The 20550-nt window shown below is 34.0% G+C and overlaps 1 protein-coding gene and 1 long non-coding RNA gene across 4 annotated transcripts in view; both read right to left on the minus strand.

Annotated features, from left to right (window-relative positions):
• Positions 1–11053, minus strand: part of LOC112010900 (nudix hydrolase 16, mitochondrial) — a 62075-nt gene extending 51022 nt beyond the window's left edge. The window contains exons 1-4 of one of the 2 annotated variants that reach the window (XM_024033956.2): positions 10502–10969; positions 8121–8235; positions 6322–6405; positions 5072–5782 (exon numbers count right to left, since the gene is read on the minus strand). In XM_024033956.2, coding sequence (XP_023889724.1) covers positions 5525–5782; positions 6322–6405; positions 8121–8235; positions 10502–10572 — 528 coding nt within the window. In that variant the 5' untranslated portion in view covers positions 10573–10969 and the 3' untranslated portion in view covers positions 5072–5524. Of the gene's footprint in view, positions 1–5071; positions 5783–6321; positions 6406–8120; positions 8236–10501 lie in introns of those variants that run through there. The other variant, XM_065779473.1, reaches the window with a different exon arrangement.
• Positions 1028–3076, minus strand: LOC136070095 (uncharacterized). 2 transcript variants are annotated; one of them, XR_010631339.1, is made up of 4 exons: positions 2372–3076; positions 2235–2294; positions 1539–2119; positions 1028–1489 (listed from the first exon to the last, which is right to left on the minus strand). It is a non-coding gene; the product is annotated as an uncharacterized LOC136070095 (long non-coding RNA). The 2 variants fall into 2 exon arrangements; XR_010631338.1 differs by lacking the exon at positions 1539–2119 and having other exon boundaries at positions 1073–1489; positions 2372–3072.
• Positions 11054–20550: the final 9497 nt, after the last annotated feature.

The raw sequence follows: 20550 nt of genomic DNA on the forward strand, positions 1-20550 counted from the left end.
TTATTGGCAATCGAACTGCTTTGCATTATCCTATTTCTTTTTCTTTTTTTTGAAACTGAATTTTCATTCAAACAAAAACAGAACAGGTACAGAGCAGAAAGCATTATCCTATTTCTGTAGATGGCGATTGTCTATCATCTTATGAAATAGTGTATAGTAGAGGAGTATGCATGAAAAAGGTGATTTTTTCTCCAATGCTAAACTGGGAGGTAGTCGAGATAATATGCTTAATAAGTAGCGATGCTGATGTTATGGAGATGATTAGGCGTCATTAAGGGAAGACATTATATTTCAATTTATATTGTCGGAGTTATACCATCTCCAGATTCTCCACAAGGACCATTGACGCATGAGGCAACCGAGAGAAATACTAATGAGGGTGGTCTTAACAATGATGATGAGAATGAATGGGATAAAGGGCATGATTCTAGTGATCGGGATGAGTTAGGTGGTGTGGGATTTGGTGTTTGATGAAATAAATACCTGTAGGAATGAGGTTGTTAATACTGGATATTAAGTGTACAAGGACTGGTCATTATAACAGAACCAATCCTTCAGAGGGCAAGTCAAAGGCAAAGGAGGAGGAGAAATAGAAATATTACTATTATGCTTTTCGTTATGCAATGTAATGATATACATATGTCTGCAAGTGCACCTAACCATGTATTACCGTGATATTCACCCCCTTTTTTTTGTGCTTGTGCAGGGTGCATGGTGAAATGCTAATTTTGAAGCTGCAAGTGCACCTAACCTGTAACAAGTAGTCCTACTCATAAACATTCTATAACCATGTATTATATCCTGTAGACATGTTTATTTATGCTCTTGGTTTTGCAAAGTGGTGGAATCACCTGCCAGATCTATTCAAAACATACAAATTTTATTTTTCCATAAAAGTGTATGTGTATGAGATTGGTGGGAGGATTTTAACGTTGCAACATTGAAAAATTTAAGACATTTCTCGAGTCTCATCTAATGGCTATTTTCCTGAGCTGAAGTTATCTCATACATATGAGCATCATTAGTGTATAGAAATGAAAGATTCTACTGCTAAAAAAGTAATATCCAAACATTTCAAACCACTCCAGTCTTTGGAGAGTACACCTGTAGCAGATGAATAGAGAATCCATATAGTGCATACAACAGTCAATGGCTAACCAAGTACTATGACTACACAGAGTATCACTCTCTCTGGCTGCCAAATCATGTGTATAGGAATGAAAGATTCTGACGCTAAAAAGTAATATCCAAATGTTTTAAACCAATCCGGACATTAGAGAGTACAATTGTAGCATATGAAAATATAGTGCATTCAACAGTCATCGGCTGAACAAGAATTATGACCTACCAAAAACAATATCTTTGGCTGCCAAATCCAGAAGATCAGCACAAGAAACAACTCCAGGGCATAATTCTTCAAAGCTCTGACTTGATAATGTTGATTACACCAGATATAATCTTGAAAGCAGCACCATCATTGAACATTTACCTGATTCTCAAAAAAAAAAAAAAAAAAAAAAAAATCATTGAACATTTACCTTGTATGATTTATCAGGCTAACAAATAAACTTTTCAGTCCTGGCCAGCAAGTAAAGATCATAATTCATGATGCAAAACATAAACATAGCAACTTCCTCAGATATCAACTCAATTTTTTGATAATTCAGAAATTATATTAGCAAAAACAACTGATACTACCAGAGATGCTTATCCCAAATACAGAGCAGTAAGCAAACAACAGATATGCAACACATGTTCCATACAGAAATAATAGGTAAAGCAAATCACCAATAGAACAAGCCACACAAATTTGATAAAACTAATCTACATTTAGCACAAATGAAAAAAAATTGTTGAACCAGCATCAGAGACTCAACCAGCAACTAACAACCAACCTAAGCTAGCAGCATGAAGCTACAGTACCAGTATCTCAGACAACGCTTCCAGCAAACATAACTACAGAACCAACTTCTAAGGATTCACTAAGACAACCACATAAGCTTGCTAACACAACTAAAGAAAAGTGAGTTACAATTGAACCTTAGAGGTCGTTAATGCTGTTTCCTCCCAAGAAAACTATGAAAAGCAAGAGCCATACAACCCAAAAAACTCTATACAACTGCCACAAAGAAAGCATGAAAAATTAAAAAGCAAATACCAAATGCAACAGAAGTAGAGCAAACAGCATGAGCAAGACAAATTAAAAAAAAATTAAAAAAAGAGTACGATTTTACCCAAAAAGAGTAGGGCCTTTTGGGAAAGCATGTTTCTCTCACATCCATATACATGTCAACCTGGAAGAAGATGAAAAATAAATATTTTTAGTATTTTTCTTTTTTTCCACTAAAAGTATCAAGTTTAATACCGCTACCCGTCGTAATTTTTCTTTAAGTTGCAGATTCTCCTCCTTAAGCTGTTGAACTTGAACATCATCTGCTTTTGCTGTGGGTATACAATAAAACGGAATTTAACTTACACCACACTAGAGTCAGTATGTCTGCTGTAGATGGACTAGGTGTGGAGATTGGAGATTAGTGAGGGAATTAGTGAGGAGATTGCCTGGAGATATTTTCGACAAATTGTTGAAGGATTGGACTATATTCATAGTCAAGGTTTAATCCATCGAGACATATGCTCTCAGAATCTGTTTTTAGATTCTGAGAAGCAAATCAAGATTGAAGATTTTGGACTAGGAGTGGATTATTATTTTAATTTATTTTCTAAGAATAAATCTTAGGCAAATATTTATATATCACCAATTTTTTTATTTCATGGTTCTAACTTTGATTAAACTTGTTTGTATTATGCAGCAAAATTGATGGAGGTCAAAGATGATGGAGAATTTTGAGTACACAGTTCCAATGATTACGGACATCACTTTTATAAAAGTCCAAAAGTGATGAAAAATTCCTGGAATACTCAAAAGTCGGATATTTACAGCCTTGGAGTTTTGCTGTTTGGACTATTGTATCCAGTGAAACGGAAGCGAGAAGGATAGAAAAGCTGAATGAGTTGCACAAAAGTCTTACCTTTCCTGATGATTGGAAATATCCTGATCTTATCTCACTTTTGACATCAAGTGAGATAAGATCAGGATATTTCCAATCATCAGGAAAGGTAAGACTTTGCACAACTCATTCAGCTTTTCTATCCTTCTCGCTTCCGTTTCACTAGGATACAATAGCCCAAACAGCAAAACTCCAAGGCTGTAAATATCCGACTTTTGAGTATTCCAAGAATTTTTCATCACTTCTAGACTTTTATAAAAGTGATGTCCGTAATCATTGGAACTATGTACTCAAAATTCTCCATCATCTTTGACCTCCATAAATTTTGCTGCATAATACAAACAAGTTTAATCAAAGTTAGAACCATGAAATAAAAAAATTGGTGATATATAAATATTTACCTAAGATTCATTCTTAGAAAATAAATTAAGATAATAATCCACACCTAGTCCAAAATCTCTAATCTTGATTTGCTTCTCAAAATCTAAAAACAGATTCTTAGAGCATATGTCTCGATGGATTAAACCTTGACTATGAATATAGTCCAATCCTTCAACAATTTGTCGAAAATATCTCCAAGCAATCTCCTCACTAATTCCCTCTCTGAATACTATTTCCAGCATCTTTGGACAGTATGCCATCAAAATATAAACGCAAGACCTGGAAGGATCTCTCTTCCCACTAGAGTCATAACTCGAACTATCAAATTCCCCAGCAAATTTCTCAAAATTGTAACTGTTATCACCTCACCAAACCTATACAAGCAAAGCATGTGTTAGTAATTTTTATAAGTACTAAATCTCTATTAAAGTAGAAGAACTATCCCATGTATCTCAACAAAGCCTAGAAAATGAGACCATTTAAACAATTACATTATAAAAACTGATTTCAACTAAACAACGGAGACTTCCACACTGTCAAATGTACAATGATTCCATTCCCTCCGTAGGGTCCACAATTGGCAAAAAAGAGCTAGATTCCAAACAAAGGAAGAAGTTTACCAAACTAATTCCTCTAACCTGAAAGTAGTTCATAAAAGCTATTTTCTCTTTAAATTTAAGCCACAGCCAGTACTCATCTTAAACATTTACCAAGCCTCAAAACACATGAAGCAAATACTACAACCCCTAACATAGCCAAAACAAATTAACAAGACAAATCCCCCAATAAAGACATTTGCCACACATAACACTCTTCAGACAGAAACACCATGAGAAAACTAATCACACAATTTAGGGCATTAAAAACACCAAAATCAGTTAGGCAAATTTATTTTTATTTTTTGATAAGTAATAAAATCTTATTAGCAAATTCATCAATTACACTGGGAGTATACTAGCTGAAAGTTAAATTATAGTTCTAAAATTACAAAGATCTATAAGCTCAGAGAAGTTTGAAATGAAAAAAATCCCCAAAGCTTTCATCCACTCTAGCAAAGTCTTCAAAAATCAGTTAGGCACATTAGCAATTGTTTTGGTTGTAAAGCTAAATCAGAACTTTTAAACAAATGAGTAATACAATAAAGATCAGGGAGATTCCAATTTCTCCATTTGCTTGTCAGAGAATCTTTTTTTTTTTTTTAATTAAACTATTGACATCAGTGAGTAGGTTTAGATAAGAATCAATATAACTTTGTTAAAATTTTTAATGTTTAGTACTTAATAATATTTCTTTATTATATATATATTGGCTTGTGTTATGTGCAAGACCTGTTGGAATGATGACATGTGATCAAAAGTGAACACATGTCACCATCTCAACAAGTTATATACGCCATGTAATCTTTCGGCTCATTTCAACAGCTCTATTAGATTTTAATTGATTTTCTTATTTTGTACTTGGACCATATCAAATGGAAGATTGTAATTTTGAACTACTTGATCAATTATTTGGTACTTTGGGTAGACTACGGCAATTATGTCCAATGGTCTATCCACCCAAAATGAATTCCTCGTGTCTTGCTGGTTTCGTCAAATCTTAATCACATAATACTAAGAGAACTAGAGATTTAGCTTGGGGGAACGTATGAAGCATAGAAGTTTAGAATTCAATAATTAAAAATATGCTAAAATTGAAGACTAAATATACTATAAAAAAATAAAACTAGTATCCCTTTAATGTTAACAAGATATTAATAAATAAATATAATACACAAAATTTAAACTTTCCCAACTCAGCAGAAGCAAAAATTGAGGACAAGCTAAGACATTCATGACTTTCCACAACTGTAGATCCTCGACAAGTCGATCAGTAGGAAAAAGAGCTTAGTAGTTCTTTCTTTCTTTCTTAACTTTCAAAGTATGTGGTCATGGAGAATGAGGCACATTAATGGCTAAACTTTTCAAGTTATACATTAGTGAACATCTTGGAGGGGACTTAAAACTTGAGCTAAAGTCACATGAGTACTCTCTGAATTAAAATGTCAGAGAGGCACTCATAAGAATAGAAAAATAAACTTGAGAAAACAGTAACAATGTAATCCTTAACTTGCATTTACTTCATGTGCACCCAGCAAGTCAATGGTGTTCAGAGATGTCCTTGCCTGCGTGCCACTTAGAGAAGCCATTCTCTAGGGCATCCCTCATCCATGGATGCCGGCACCTATCCAATGCCGCTGGTACAGTCAACCAAGTTCGGTTTCGGGTGCTCTGCTCTGGCCATGACTCAAGCTCCTCCTTGACTAACAAAGCAAACATTGCAGCTTTACATGAACCTTCTGGGCAGAACTCATCTTGGTGGGTTTTACTCTTAAAGGGATAATAACCCAAGAAATCCTGAAACCAAGAAATAGAAACAAACTTAATGTATAACTTGAATATTCCATAATCAAAACATGTGCAGCAATATCTTTCGGTATTTTCTTAAAACCTTTCCGCTAAACTGTAACAAATGTCATCAACAACATGAGTGGAAACTGTCCAGCATTTTGCTAAATCTAGGACTAGGATGCCAAATATTGTATTTTAAAAAATTTAGTAAACAAACAAATAATAATTGCAACAGCAATCAAAGTTTTATCTGTATTGCAATGTAGGCATCTAAAGCGACAATCACAACTAACAAGGCAGATATACAAAAACAAAAAACAGAATATTATTGCTTCTCCAAAAGCAGTCCAAGATAAACATGGGAGAATTAAGCAAACTGATAATGCAACAATTGAAACATAAAAATCATATCAACTTCAAGACCTTCAATAGATTAAGTGACTGTAAAATAATCAAAAGGGTTTATAACAATATCATACAAGTTCAATGGAAAAAGAAAAAGAAAAAAACAAGGACAACATCAAATTTATTAAAATCAAAATCACCATTAGTTCCCCTCGAACTCCAGCCTCTTCAATAGCTTCCCTTACTGCTGCCTCCTGAACAGTTTCATCATTCTCCCAACCACCCTATAAAAGGAAAAGAACAACTCATGAAAACAATTGTATGATTATCACCTCCCACTTTCTAAATGATGGTAGGGAAAGCAAATACAGATATTTATAAAAACCACACCAAATAGAATTTCCCAAGTAATCATAAACTAGCTAATTTGCACTACATTTGAAAAAGACTTACCAATAAAAACTGCAAATAAATATCTCATGTTGCTTCCCAAAAAAGAATCCAAACTTTTGAATGCAATGAAGGAATTCCCAAATTCTTATTACTTGTCAAAAACACACGTCATCAGTTAGGGACCATCAATGATCAATCAGATATGCACCGGCATAAATCTTGATATTGGTTTAATTTAAATTGCATTGCTACATATTGAGATTTGGTTCAGTATCAGTTAGTTTCCTTAGAATAAAAGCTTCCTGCCCAATAACTTCCAAAATATAGTTCTATAGCACACTATGACAGAAGCTAGAGTGTTGACATATCGACTGCCACAGGCCTCCATGCATTTCTCCAATAGTTAAGTTGGCCTGGCAACTGTGAACCATCTACAAAACTCCCACAATTTCCATTCCTCTACTCATGTACACTTGGGTGTCATCGCCTGAATACCTTCTAATATGCTTTATTTATTATTAAATAGAACTTGCATATTTGCCAAGCATAATAGAATCCATGCATGGCTGATCATAAATCTCCACATCCTTCTCCTGTTTAACTGACATTGATTACTTCCAGTATACCATCTTCATGAAGGCAATGGACCGTGACCTAATCCTGGTAAGGTCCTTTGCCTCATACAAAACTGACTGGAAAATTCCTTAAAATTTTTCATAGGCAATTCACCCAGTCAGAACAAACCAGAATATTGCTAAACTGAAATGTACAAGTACCCAATAGAATATACCTTTTTCAGTTCTAGTCCACCTTTATACCCTAAAATTCTAAGGTCATAAGATTGCTCCCAAGAGGTTAGTGATAACTAAGGGGTAATTGTACTCTTAAAAATTGATATAGTGCCAAACAAACAATCTTATCAACCGCCAAGTAAATATTACACTATCAACCATCCCTATTAACTTTTGGTCCTAAAATAACTTCAAAGCATCACAAAATTCAACTTGACACATGATTTTGGGAGTGAATAGTAAAATTTAGGTGTCACCAATAAGCTATGGATGGAACAAATGAAATTGATGCCTTCCTGCAAATGGAACAACCTTCTATAATATTAAAGCTTCGGCTTATAGGGACTGCAAGTGTAAGCTAATAATGCATGAAAGCTAAATATGCAGGGACTCCACTCACACTCCCAAGAAACACATAATATTATCCATGTAATTTTACCAGCAAATAGAACTGCCATAAGCCATACAGAATAAAGTTTTGACTTGGGACATATAATCAAGAACTGGACTAACCAAGCAGCTAAAAAAACTTAAGGAAAATGGAAAGCAAGAAGTTGGCATGACAACTTCTGCAAAGAATTTGGAGACTGTAAATTGATTTGAAAGCATGTTCATTTCGTATTGAAAAATCCAACTTGTACTGCACTTGGCCTAAATATTAATCTCCAGTGTGTGCGTGTGTGTGTGTGTGAGTGACAGAGAGAGAGAGAGAGACCATAACATTTTAATGAGCAAGCTGGCAGAGAAGTGAACCAAAAATAGATAACAATTCTCATCAAAGTAAATTTTCAGGAAAAAAAAAAACTACATATTACCTTTGGAAACAGGAGACCTGGCCCACTAGTTGAGTTAATCATAAGCACCTCAACAATCTTCTCAGAATTCGAATTGCCACTCACATTTGAATCTCTAAACCTAAATGGAATACACCTGTAATAAATCTGCTCAGTTAGCTTCAGTGCACCAAACATAATAGGAATCTTTTGCCGATACCCCTAATGTTACAACCAATAATATAAGTCCCAACTGAAAAAAATATATACATTATGATAAAACTTTCTTCTTCCTTTTTATATTGTTACAAATTTTATTTTTTAAGAAGAAGAAAACTATTTTATTAGAAAGAGGAAATCAATACTTACAACCAGTATGCATTGAATACCTAAAATAAGTTACGCTTTAAAGTTTTAATACTCAACGAAATCTACAAAAGGAAGTGAAATAAACACTGCCAAAACCTGCAACCCACTGATACAAAGATTGCCATATGACTCCACATCAATGAATATGTGATTAAACCTGTTTCCATATGGTCCACATAAGGCATAAGTTTGATCATGAATGGCCTACAAACAGATGCATGCAAGTGCAACCAAGCTCAACCCCAGAAAAGATGGCACACACAGGCATCTCACATCAACTGTGTTTGGTGCATTCCAATGTCTGTTTATTCCATGTTCATTAGAGCTACTTCACAGAAACTACTGCAGATATCAAGGACACACTAGGCACTTGTTTAAGCAGATATCAAGGATTATCAACTAAACAAATTAGGCTAATTATCAAGAGCAACCTCAACCTCCCTCTTGAGAGAAGCTTTTGAAGAATTGTCACAGATCGATTCTCTTTTCCTCAATCATATTCCTTCTGGCCCTAGCCCTTCATCAATAAGTGCTAATTACAGTGGTAGACCATTGGCAAGTGATATCAAAGGGTCAAGCAGGCACTGTGCGGACACGTGATTAAGTTGCCCTTGTGATGCAGGAGCATAGACTATAGAGACAGATTATGTGGCAGCCATGTGGGTGACACATCATTTTCTTCATGTGTCCAAGTGACTTTTATTTGTCACTAAATTTGGTCAAAATTATTATGGAGTCTTGTTGGAAAATGTTAGAGCCTAGTATGTGTTTATAGGAGGTTGTCTACCTAGGAAGTAGGAAGTTGCGTATTGCGTTGGAAGTAGTCCAACCATTATTGTATGAATATCATGCATTGTATTTGCCTATAAATTCAATGAGAAATGAGAAGGGTAGAGAGTGTTTTAATTCAAAAAATTATTTCTTAATTATAAAAATTTTAAAAAATTCAGAAAATTCTTTGCAAGTGTTTTGCCTTGGACATAACACATTGTATTCATTCCTCAATCAAATAATCTACTAAGAATCTCATCTACACTATAATGTCACCCAAATTCACTACAAAGCTGCTCAAAGGTTATATCACGCTTAACAGTGGTGAGAATCTTACCTTTACCAAATGCACCTTGTTTATGAAGTTGAATAACCATTAGGGTAACCTACTACTTCCAATTCAATAGTTTTATTTCATAAAATGCTATCAACCAAGTCATTGCGACTTCTCATGGTGCCAAAGATTCCAATAACACAGACAACAAAAGGCAGAACAGCTGATACACAAACATGAACAATGAAACAATTCATTGCTAAATAATTGCCTAAATGTGTTCTGTGGCTTTTCTTTTCTTTTCTTTTTTTGCTTCACACAACCCCTCCTAACAAAACCTATTCTATCACACCACAACCTCACATTATTGAGAAAATGACTTCACAAGGCTATCCTATCCTTACATTTGCGTGGTCCTTCTAAAATATAATCCATCCCTTTCCCAATTCTAAATCGCATCCCATAATAACTTTATCCATTGTAGCACAGACCAACAAATTCCTTATCCTCATCCTCCTCCTATCCCTTTCAGCAAGCATCCCCACAAAGCCAATATCTAAATTCCCTCATCCAACTTCTACCACCACCCCAACAAAACTCATAAAACTAAATACCAAATCAAAAAAGCAGGAATTTACTAATCCAAACAATACCTAAGCTCAACAATCTCATTTACACCCAAATCACATATTCTTCCAAAACCCACTTCTAAAACATCACCACAGATCTCTTTTCTACTTTTTTTTTCTTTAATTTTTTTTATTAAAAAAATTAATTAAAAAAAAGAAAAAAAAAAAGGTAAAGAATCAATTTTGAACACATTGCCACAGCTGAAAACGACTCCAATATTCTAAAAACTTAAACAGCAACTAAACCAAAAGCCACATCACATCACATCAATCAACATTAACACATACATATATATAAATAGTTGAGCATTCATACAAACACCACACATGCATGCATATATAAGAGAGAGAAAGTAATTGGAAAAAAACGATGCGTATACCCTGCAACAAGGCGACAACCAGCATCGTAGCGCTGCTGATGCCGACCCGTGCGGGCCACCAAATCACACATAACTAAACACACACTCTTTCTCTCTCTCTCTCTGTAGATTTCTTTGTCAATGAAAATCAATCTTTTCCTTTTTCTCTCCTCCTATCTCTCTGTACCAACAACAACAACAACATTTACCAATTACTCCACTTCTACCACCATCCACGGCGGCGATGGAAATTCTCAAAGCAACGTCGCATCAGGAAATATCTCAAAAAATCAAAAATCACGCTGTGGGGTGATATTATTTTGATATATTGAGGGGTCTCTTTATTTTTGGGGTGATCTGGTGGTGCGTGGAGCAGTGTATAACGGTGAGGAATTGAATCAGAGAAGGACGTGTGGAATTTTATTTTTGGATATGAAGGATTTGATTGGAGGGTACACTTGGAGGCTTGCGGATTTTGGTTGTAGGTGATTGGGAAATGGTGAGACGAAGTCAACACATTGGTGGGTTTATAAGAAACTTTGAAAAGGCATGCTGTGTTTGGATTTGCGTTTTGAACGGGACGGTGGGATTAAACGGTGAAGATTTAGTGGGGCCACTTGTCCCTTCGATCTGATTTGCACTTTTTTTTTTTTTAAGTACTACTATTTTACTTTGTTTTATGTTTTATCTCTCACCCCAAAAAATAATTTCAAAAAGTTTTTTTTTATTTAACAAACATTTTAGTTTCTCAAAAAAAAAAAAAATATTTAACAAACATTTTTTATATGAAAATAATATTTAGGTTTTGTGTTAGTAGTTGGTAGTAGGGTGCGGCTTATGTTCAGTTGCTCCAGTGCACTGGAGCCGCACCAATTGTGACACGTGTCCATTTTTGGACACGTATCACAATCGCAACGCGTCCAGTGCATTGGAGCACTAGACGTAAGCTGCGCCCTTGGTAGTAATGGAACTTCATGACTGGATAGATATATGCTGTTTTGGTGATAATGTTTTTTAGAAAATGAATTATTTTTAAAAAAATTATTTTTTATAAAATTATATCATTTGCACATTTTTTTTTATTTAGTACTACTATTTTACTTTGTTTTATGTTTTATCTCTCACCCTAAAAAATAATTTCAAAAAGTTTTTTTATTTAACAAACATTTTAGTTTCTCAAAAAAAAATATTTAACAAACATTTTTATATGAAAATAATATTTAGGTTTTGTGTTAATAGTTGGTAGTAATGGTACGTCATGACTGGATAGATATATGCAGTTTTTGTGATAATGTTTTTTAGAAAATAAATCATTTAAAAAAAAATTATAAAATTATCTAATTTTTTATGTTTGATAGCAACCTTAAATAAGTTGAAAATAATTTTATAACTTCTCTTATTTAGCTTACTATGAGATAGAATTATTTTCCAAAAAGAATTAGTAGAAAACAATCTCTTAAAATAAGACATACTTTTTCTATTAAGCCAAGATAGTTTTCTTTTAACTCATTTTTCTAATGCTACCAAACACTAGAGAATACAAAAAACTATCTATACACAAAGTTCCATTGAAACAAATAGAGCGATTTTATAAAATTATCTAATTTTTTATGTTTGATAGCAACCTTAAATAAGTTGAAAATAATTTTATAACTTCTCTTATTTAGCTTACTATGAGATAGAATTATTTTCCAAAAAGAATTAGTAGAAAACAATCTCTTAAAATAAGACATACTTTTTCTATTAAGCCAAGATAGTTTTCTTTTAACTCATTTTTCTAATGCTACCAAACACTAGAGAATACAAAAAACTATCTATACACAAAGTTCCATTGAAACAAATAGAGCGATGGATAAACTTATTTTTTTTTCCCCCTTCTCTTTTCCTTTCAAAAAATAACAACAAAGTCTAAATAAGACCCTTTAATAAAGAATAAATCAATAAATTAGACCTCCAATAAACCATAAACAAATATATATATATATATATGATTTTAATTATCTTTGTGCATATAAATAATTTTTTTAGATGGTTTCAACCTATAATGTCTACTCTTGATAATTGCTCTTTGATTATCATTAGATCAAGATACCAATTGGTTTTTGATGTAGACACGGATTGAATCTAAGATCTCTTATTCAACAATAAGATATTTTTTAGTTGAGTTAACTGAAACTCGCTCTATATAAAGAATATATAAATACTAGTCAACAACTTGTGCATTGCATGAAAATTTTTAATAAAATATAAATTTTTTCTTTAAAAATGGTTTATTTCTCTCTTTTATGTTTTGTGGGTGCTCGAGGACCGAAGATGAAACTGAAAGGTAGCAGCAGTTGGCCCGAGGACCAAGGATGAAGTTGAGAGGTCGCAGCATTGACGTGGTAATGCTGCAAGCCACGAGCCCAAGGGGGGAAGCCGCCCGAGGAGGAGATGAAATGAGTCACGGTACTTTGTGGTATTCTATGCGGGAGCTAGGTTCTGAAAAGGGTGAAAGTTAGTAGGCAATAGGGAAACTTCTAGTCTAGTGTGGCCTATTGCATCCGCATTAAATAATAGATAACAGCTTTATCAACCGCATTAATGAAGAAGTGACCTGAACAGTATAAGCCACAACCAGACAAATCTCCTCCACCATCTTCTTCAGATGTGAAAGGTAACAAGTGTCAAAATGAGAGAGGTTAAGTAGCAATGGATGGTGAAGATGTGATGGAGGTAGAAGTATATAAGGAAAGAAGAAAGCGTTGGAAAAAGAGAAAAAGAAACAGAGAGAAGAACATTGGAGAAGAAAGTAAATAGTACCACTTTCTATATGAATTCTGCCTCCTCGAGAGCCCTTGTGTAGAACCTGATACTCATTTATTTTTTAATACAAACCTGATTCTTCCTTATAGCTGTTCTCGAGCAGAGCACATTGTTGTTGTTTCCCTCCTCTTACAAATTTTATTGATTTGGGCCAAGTTTGAAGGGTACAACCCATTATCCTAAGTGGGCTTGGGCTACAAACTTTTTGGTCCTTACAATTTTATATTTAAATATCAAATTTGATATTATGATAATTATTAATAGTCATTTATTATAATTGTATTTGTATATTAAATATCATTAAACATGAAATTGATCATTATGATAGTTATTAATGGATATTATAATGATCTTTTTTCACATGGAACTATTAAATATATAATTATGGTCATTATTGATATGCATTTATTATGGTTGTTTTTGTATATAAAATTATCTTCTTCTTCTTTTTTTTATACAAGATAGAAATTCTAAAGCTCACTCTTGGAGACTTAAACCTTGTACCTTGCCTGCCTCTCCACCCCACAAAAACTTTGTACTTGTAGAATGACCATCACGCCAATGGTGTGCGGTGGTTATTCTATTATTTAACGAAAATATGATATATAATTATAATTGGGTGTTTAAATATCAAATAGAATTTAAACTCAATTAAGTGTATATAGGTAATCATGGTGATTATTAATAGGAATTTATTATTGTTATGTTTGTATATGGAACTATTTAATTTTTTTTTTTTAAGAGATGAGCTATCTAATTTATTATTTAAAGAAAATAAGATATGTTATTCTAATTAAGTTTTTAAATATAGAATATAATTTAAACTTAATTATGTGTGTGTGTGTGTGTAAAATTGTGAGGTTTCAAAACTTATGTGACAAAAAATCATGAGGTTAACTAAAAAAATGTTTTCCGTTTTATATTATTATAGACGATAGAATATATATTAGAGATAGTAAAAAATTAGTAATAGAAAGAAACAAATACATTACTATTTATAAAACAAAAACAAATCCATGCCTTGTACTTATAACAATATTTTAAAATAAGTAAAAAAAAAATTATTGAAAGGCAAAAAAAAAAATATTTCAAAATTTTATCATATGTTAACACATTAAAATATTACTTAACAAAAAAAAAAATCAATTAATTAGTGAGCATAGAAGAAAAGGGTAAGACTTAGGTATAGTACTTATGCGTTGTTCCTTAGATTTTCTTTTTAAGATTCTACCATGTGGATTTTGTTCTCATAGGATGGAAGTGCATTCTTTAGTTAAGTAGCCACATAGTTGAATTTTAAGAAGAAAACCTAAGGAACAGCATTTAAAATACAATATCTAAGTTTTGTCCAGAAAAAAATAATAATAAAAAAATAACGATTTCTCTTTTACCTTTGTTCAAAGTGTTTTTCTTTTTTTCTTTTTTTTGGCCTACCAATGATAAACATATAAGAAAGTCTAAGGATATAACATATTCTCACAACACTAATTTTGAGTTATGATAGATCCCTATGGAGCTTAAGAATTTGACAGCCCCGACCCATTTTATACTGAGCCTAAGGCCCACGCCGAGGAGGAATGCATGTCCGAGGACGAACAAAGAAAGCCCAAATTGCCGAGGAACATCGCTGAGGACAATCCTGTCCTCAGTTAACCAAGATCATAGAAGGGAAGAGCGGCACGCCATCAAAGGCAACCTCCCAGAGCATTCCACAAAGAAGGACGAGTACAATGGATCAGCCATGGGAGCATGGCAGAGGAGCAATTCAAGGAGAAACTGTCACCTCCACATTAAATGCCCACAACTAACGTTCTAACCTCATTAATGAGGAAATGACCTCTGAACAGTGCTACCTTGATTGTTGCAACTCACAGAAGATTTAGGAAGGCGGCTGATGGGGCAAGCCCTTGAGTAGTGACCTGCATTATCAACAAATGGAGGGCCAAGATCAACTGAAAAGGGATATATAATGTAAGAAATCCTCCAGGAAGAGGGGGAGGAGAAAAAATCAGAAACAGAAAAACGCAGGAACCATTTATACAGTCTTGGAAGCCGTTGTAACCAAGCACCGAAGAAGTAATAAGAACTATAAGCTCCTCAGATGAGGGCCAAGAACAAAGTTTCATACTTTAGCCCATGTTCTTGTTATTTAAATTAACTCGTAATCATGTCTAGTTGTTGTATCCCTCACTAAGGCCCATTTCTTAAACTCATTCTCTATAAATTTATTGTGTTGGGCTATTTGGGTTGTAATTCATTCATCCAACAGTAGAAGTGCTCAAACCTAGTCCCTACAATCCCAATATAATTTTGTTTAATTTTATTTCACTCTATTTTAACCTATAGTGAGTTAACACTTCAACTTATTATAAAAATGTTGTGAGATTTGTTTTTGTCCATAAAAGAAGTGTAAACATATATTACTACAAATTTATAGACAAAAGTTATATATAACCAAAGTTCTCAAATTAGTCTACCCCAAGCAAGTCTAACAATTAATAAGTACCAAGCTTATCAAAAAAATAAAAAATAAAAACTAATAAGTGCGCAGAAAAAAATTGTGGAAGTGTATGAGGACACTTACTTGCTTCTCAACATGTGTGAACCAAACGTGCTATTGTGATGGTCTAGCCATTAAGCTCAAAATTCATTGGTGCCTTTTTTTGTAAGAGGGTATATGCACAATTGGTTCCCAAATTAGGATCTTGTGCAATACACTGGGTATTGCACGAGGTGCAGTTACTCTCATTCCTCTCACAAAAACTTTTTTCATTTTTTTATGAAAGGATTGGAATTAAAAGTTCCTTTTTTAACTTTCAATCTTAGCCATTAAGAGCAATTGCACGCGGTGCAATTCAAATCTCAATCCCTAGTTCTCCTATTTCACAGGATTTGATTTCAATAAATAGGATGCCCCCAGACCCATTGGTGGAGGGGGGGCCAAAGGCCCCCTGGGTTTTAAAAAAACACCTATTCCTCCTTACAATTTTTCTTAAAAATGAAAAACATATATATATATATATATGCGCAAATACACTTTTGGTCCCTACATTTTTGGTTAATTCTTGATTTGGTCCATAAATTGATTTCGCTCCTACGTCAGTCCCTAATTTCAAAAAATTGTTTTTATTTTGGTTTCTATCGTCAACCCAATAACAAAAAAATTTGAGGTGGCAAACAAAGTGCATAGGTAGTATGTTAAATGCTAATGTGGCTAATAAAATAACATTAATAAATACCAAGTTAGCATCTGTAGGGTCTAGTTTCTTTACGTAAACCCAAAAACAATAAATTTGTAGAGTATGGGTTGAAGAACTAGAGTTGACAAGGGATTGCCAGCAAAAGATTATCACTCTTTTTCTTATTTATTCCTCTGTTTTTCATACATTTCATGCCCCGTTTCATACCCTCTCCCTCTATTATATAGCCACTCTCACTCTCATCCCTACCGTCCACGTGCTCCCCATCCATGGACGTGCTCAAGCACCTGTCACGTCAGGCAGCTGCTTTTCATCTTTGTGTGAGTGGCGGTAGGTCATGAAGCACTGTTCAGATGTCTTCTCCACATAAATGCGGCCAGAAAAGCTGTTGCAATGCATTGAATACGGTGGCAGCAGCCTTCCCCTCAGATATTTCTTCATCCTTATCGTTTTACAATTTTTCTTAAAAATGAAAAACATATATATATATATATATATATATATATTTTTGGTCCCTACATTTTTTGTTAATTCTTGATTTGGTCCCTAAATTGATTTCGCTCCTAGGTCAATCCCTAATTTCAAAAAAAAATTTTTATTTTGGTCTCTATCGTCAACCCAATAACAAAAAAATTTGAGGTGGCAAACAGAGTGCATAGGTAGTATGTTAAATGCTAATATGGCTAATAAAATAACATTAATAAATACCAAGTTAGCATCCATGTCAGCATTTTAATAAATAAAAAAGGCATCTCAGAAAAATAAAAAACAAATAACGAAATAATTTTTTTTTAAACACCTTCTTTTTTTTTTTTTTTGCTTTTCATTATTTTTCGGAAGAACATTGTTCTTTTTCTTCCCCAGGACATGAACTTCATGCTTCATGTTCTTCCCCAAATCAAACCCAATAAATCCAAGAAATCAAACCCATAAACATCCAATAAATCAAACCTAATAAATCCAAGAAATCAAACTCATAAACCACCCAATAAATCTAAGAAATCAAACCCATAAACATCTAGCAAATCAAACCCAATAAATCTAAGAAATAAAACTCATAAACCTCTGGTAAATCAAACCCAATTAATCCAAGAAATAAACATACAAATCCACATAATTTAAATAAAAAAAAAAACCACAAACATGAAACCAAACTCACTGAGACATCTCCATCTCCTAAACACAATCACGGCCACACTGATCTCCATAACCACACCAATCTCCACCTCCACTACCGACCACCCACCCCTACAGAAACCCAGAAAAACCCCACCTACAACCAAACATGTAAACACAAATCCAAGACCCACACCAATCTCCACAGCCACAGCCCACCCCTACTAAAACCCAGAAAAACCCAGCCTCTCCAACCAAACCCAACCAACTCCATTTCCATCTCCATCTCCAACCAAACCCATAATCCAAGACCCATGGCCGTTGATCTCCACCTCCATTACCAACCACCCCACGGAAAACTAGAAAAAACCCAGAGATTAAAGAGGGTTTAGAGAGAGAAAAAAAAGTCAGAGATTAAGAGAGAGAGAGAGGGATCGAAAGCTTGAACAAAGAAAGAAGAAAAAGAAAGATACAAACACAAATACGCACCAAGAGACAGAGAAAGAGAGGATTTGAAAGAAAAAAAAAAAAAAAAGATACAGACACAAACACTCACCAATAATATTTATTTATTAAGTTATTTTTATTTTGATTTTTCTTTTTCTTTTTTTGGTTTATCTTAAAAGAAAGAAGAAAATGAAATAGATACAAACACAAACACAAACATGCCAGCCTAGAATGAGAAGGGGTGTTAAGTTAATGTTTGTTTCTTAAGAAAGTTCAAGAAAAATTGAAGTAGTTGCTACAAATTTTTTTCTCAATATTTAAAATTGAAAAAGTTTTTTTTTTTTTGAATTTTTTCCATTTAATTTTTTAAAATCAATTTTTATTTTTTATTAATTAAAATGTTGACTTGTCATTATTAAAAGCAAAATAAATTTTTTTAATATTATTTTATTTTCCATATCAGCATCTAACATGCCACTTATGCACTCCGTTTGCTACCTCAGATTTTTCTATTACTAGGTTGACGGCAGGGACCAAAATAAAAACATTTTTTTTGAAATCAGAGACCTAGGAGCGAAATCAATTTAGAGACCAAATCGAGAATCAGCCCAAAATGTAAGGGCTAAAAGTGCATTTACATCATATATATATATGTGTGTGTGTGTGTGTGTGTGTGTGGTTAAAAGGGAACTTCATTAAACTAAAGAGCCAAAATGGCTAATTAGCAGCTGAAAGCCTACAATAGTTCACCCCACTAGCATCCTAGCACACCAAGGATGTTATAACATCAGAGGGGGGGTACATCAAAAATAACAAAATCTTTCTACAAAGTACATCCTTTCCTAGTAAGTGCATCAGCACATCTATTTGCTTCCTGATACACATGCTTCACCCTAGTTAGAGGAATCCTATCTAGCAATGACTTGCAATCAGCCAGCAAAGAAGAATATGATGTGTTAGGGCTATTTCCGAATTCAATTAAATCTACAATAATTTTTGCGTCAAGCTCAATTTCAAGATTCTGCACACTGAGTTGGGTGGCTAGCAGAAGGCCATCCCTAAGGGCCTAGAATTCTGCTATGATGCTTGTAAACCCAATGGATCTCAAGAATCCCTCCATCTGTATTTAACTTGCACCAATCAAGGGGAGGTTTATTCCATCTTACGGGAATAATCACCATGTTTCTCTGATTCTTGGCTTTTCCCACACAGAAATAATACTCTAGAGCTTGACTGATGCACTACCCATGTAAGTTGGGGTTAAGAGTAGTATTATCAAATACCACTCTATTTCTATGTTTCCATAGCTCCCAAATAGCAAAGAAAAAGACATAACTCCATGGGATAGATGAAGAATGAGAAGCCTTACTTTGGCAGTTGTCCCTAAGCCAGATATTTACATCATTATTAAAGGAATTAACAAGAGCAGGGGAAACACAGATCTTGTGCCAAAAATTTCGGGCATATATACAATCCTTTAGCAGATGCCAATCTTTTCAGAGTGAGTTTTACACAAGGGGCAGGTGCTGTCATTGACTCATTGGCGATACCCCTCGAGGCCAAAGTATGTTTCATCGGGGCACTGTTATGTATGCACAACCATAAGAAATTTACAATTTTTGGCAGCACTTCAAGTTTCCAAATCCATTGTCCCTGGAAGGGAGGATTTGGTTCATGGGGGGTATTTGCAATAGCATATGCTGATTTTGTGGAAAATTCACCGTCTTTCGAATACTTCCACATAATGGTGTCCTCCCCCCTTCCAAATAAGTTTCACTCATTGGCTTCCCTTGATAAAAAAATTTTAACTCCGCCACTCACCTATCACCTATGTGCAACACATCAGAGATAAACCTCACCCCACCTAGAAAAGTGAAACCTATTATCAGTGTTTTTCTGCCACAATAATCTTGACCTCAACCATACTAACACCACCTCAGCACTACCTAGTCTACTACCATCAAATTGTTACTTTGCTAGTTGCTACTACAGCGACTATATTGCCACCACGTTACCATAATGTTTTTGCAGTCAAACCACTTTTTTTCTTATTGCCATTACAATCACCATATCACCATTCCCCACCATTTTCATTATCATATTGATTACCATCACAACCAACATACCATTACTCCGAGCATCACGTTTACTTCTACCTTCTTTTTTTGTTTGGAGAAAAAGCATTAAGTTTACTTTTGTTAGTCATACTGCCACTATTTTCTTCACCATCTATCACTATCACCACCACAATACAATTACTATCAATTCATAGTTCATACCACCACAACCTTAATACCACAACTAATGTCACTGTATAACAACGTTATCTTCACGTTATTATCAGCAGAGTCTGTTACCTTCACAATTAGCAACACTATCATATTGTGTCACCATCACCACTGCCTTTGCCCATTCCTTATCATCTATATTTTGATACTGTTATCATTTCTAGAATCATCACCTTCAGTAACACTAAATTCCCATTATCATATATTTCCAATA

The sequence above is a fragment of the Quercus suber genome, unplaced genomic scaffold (genome assembly GCF_002906115.3).
Source record: "Quercus suber isolate HL8 unplaced genomic scaffold, Cork oak 2.0 scaffold_209, whole genome shotgun sequence".
NCBI lineage: Eukaryota > Viridiplantae > Streptophyta > Magnoliopsida > Fagales > Fagaceae > Quercus > Quercus suber.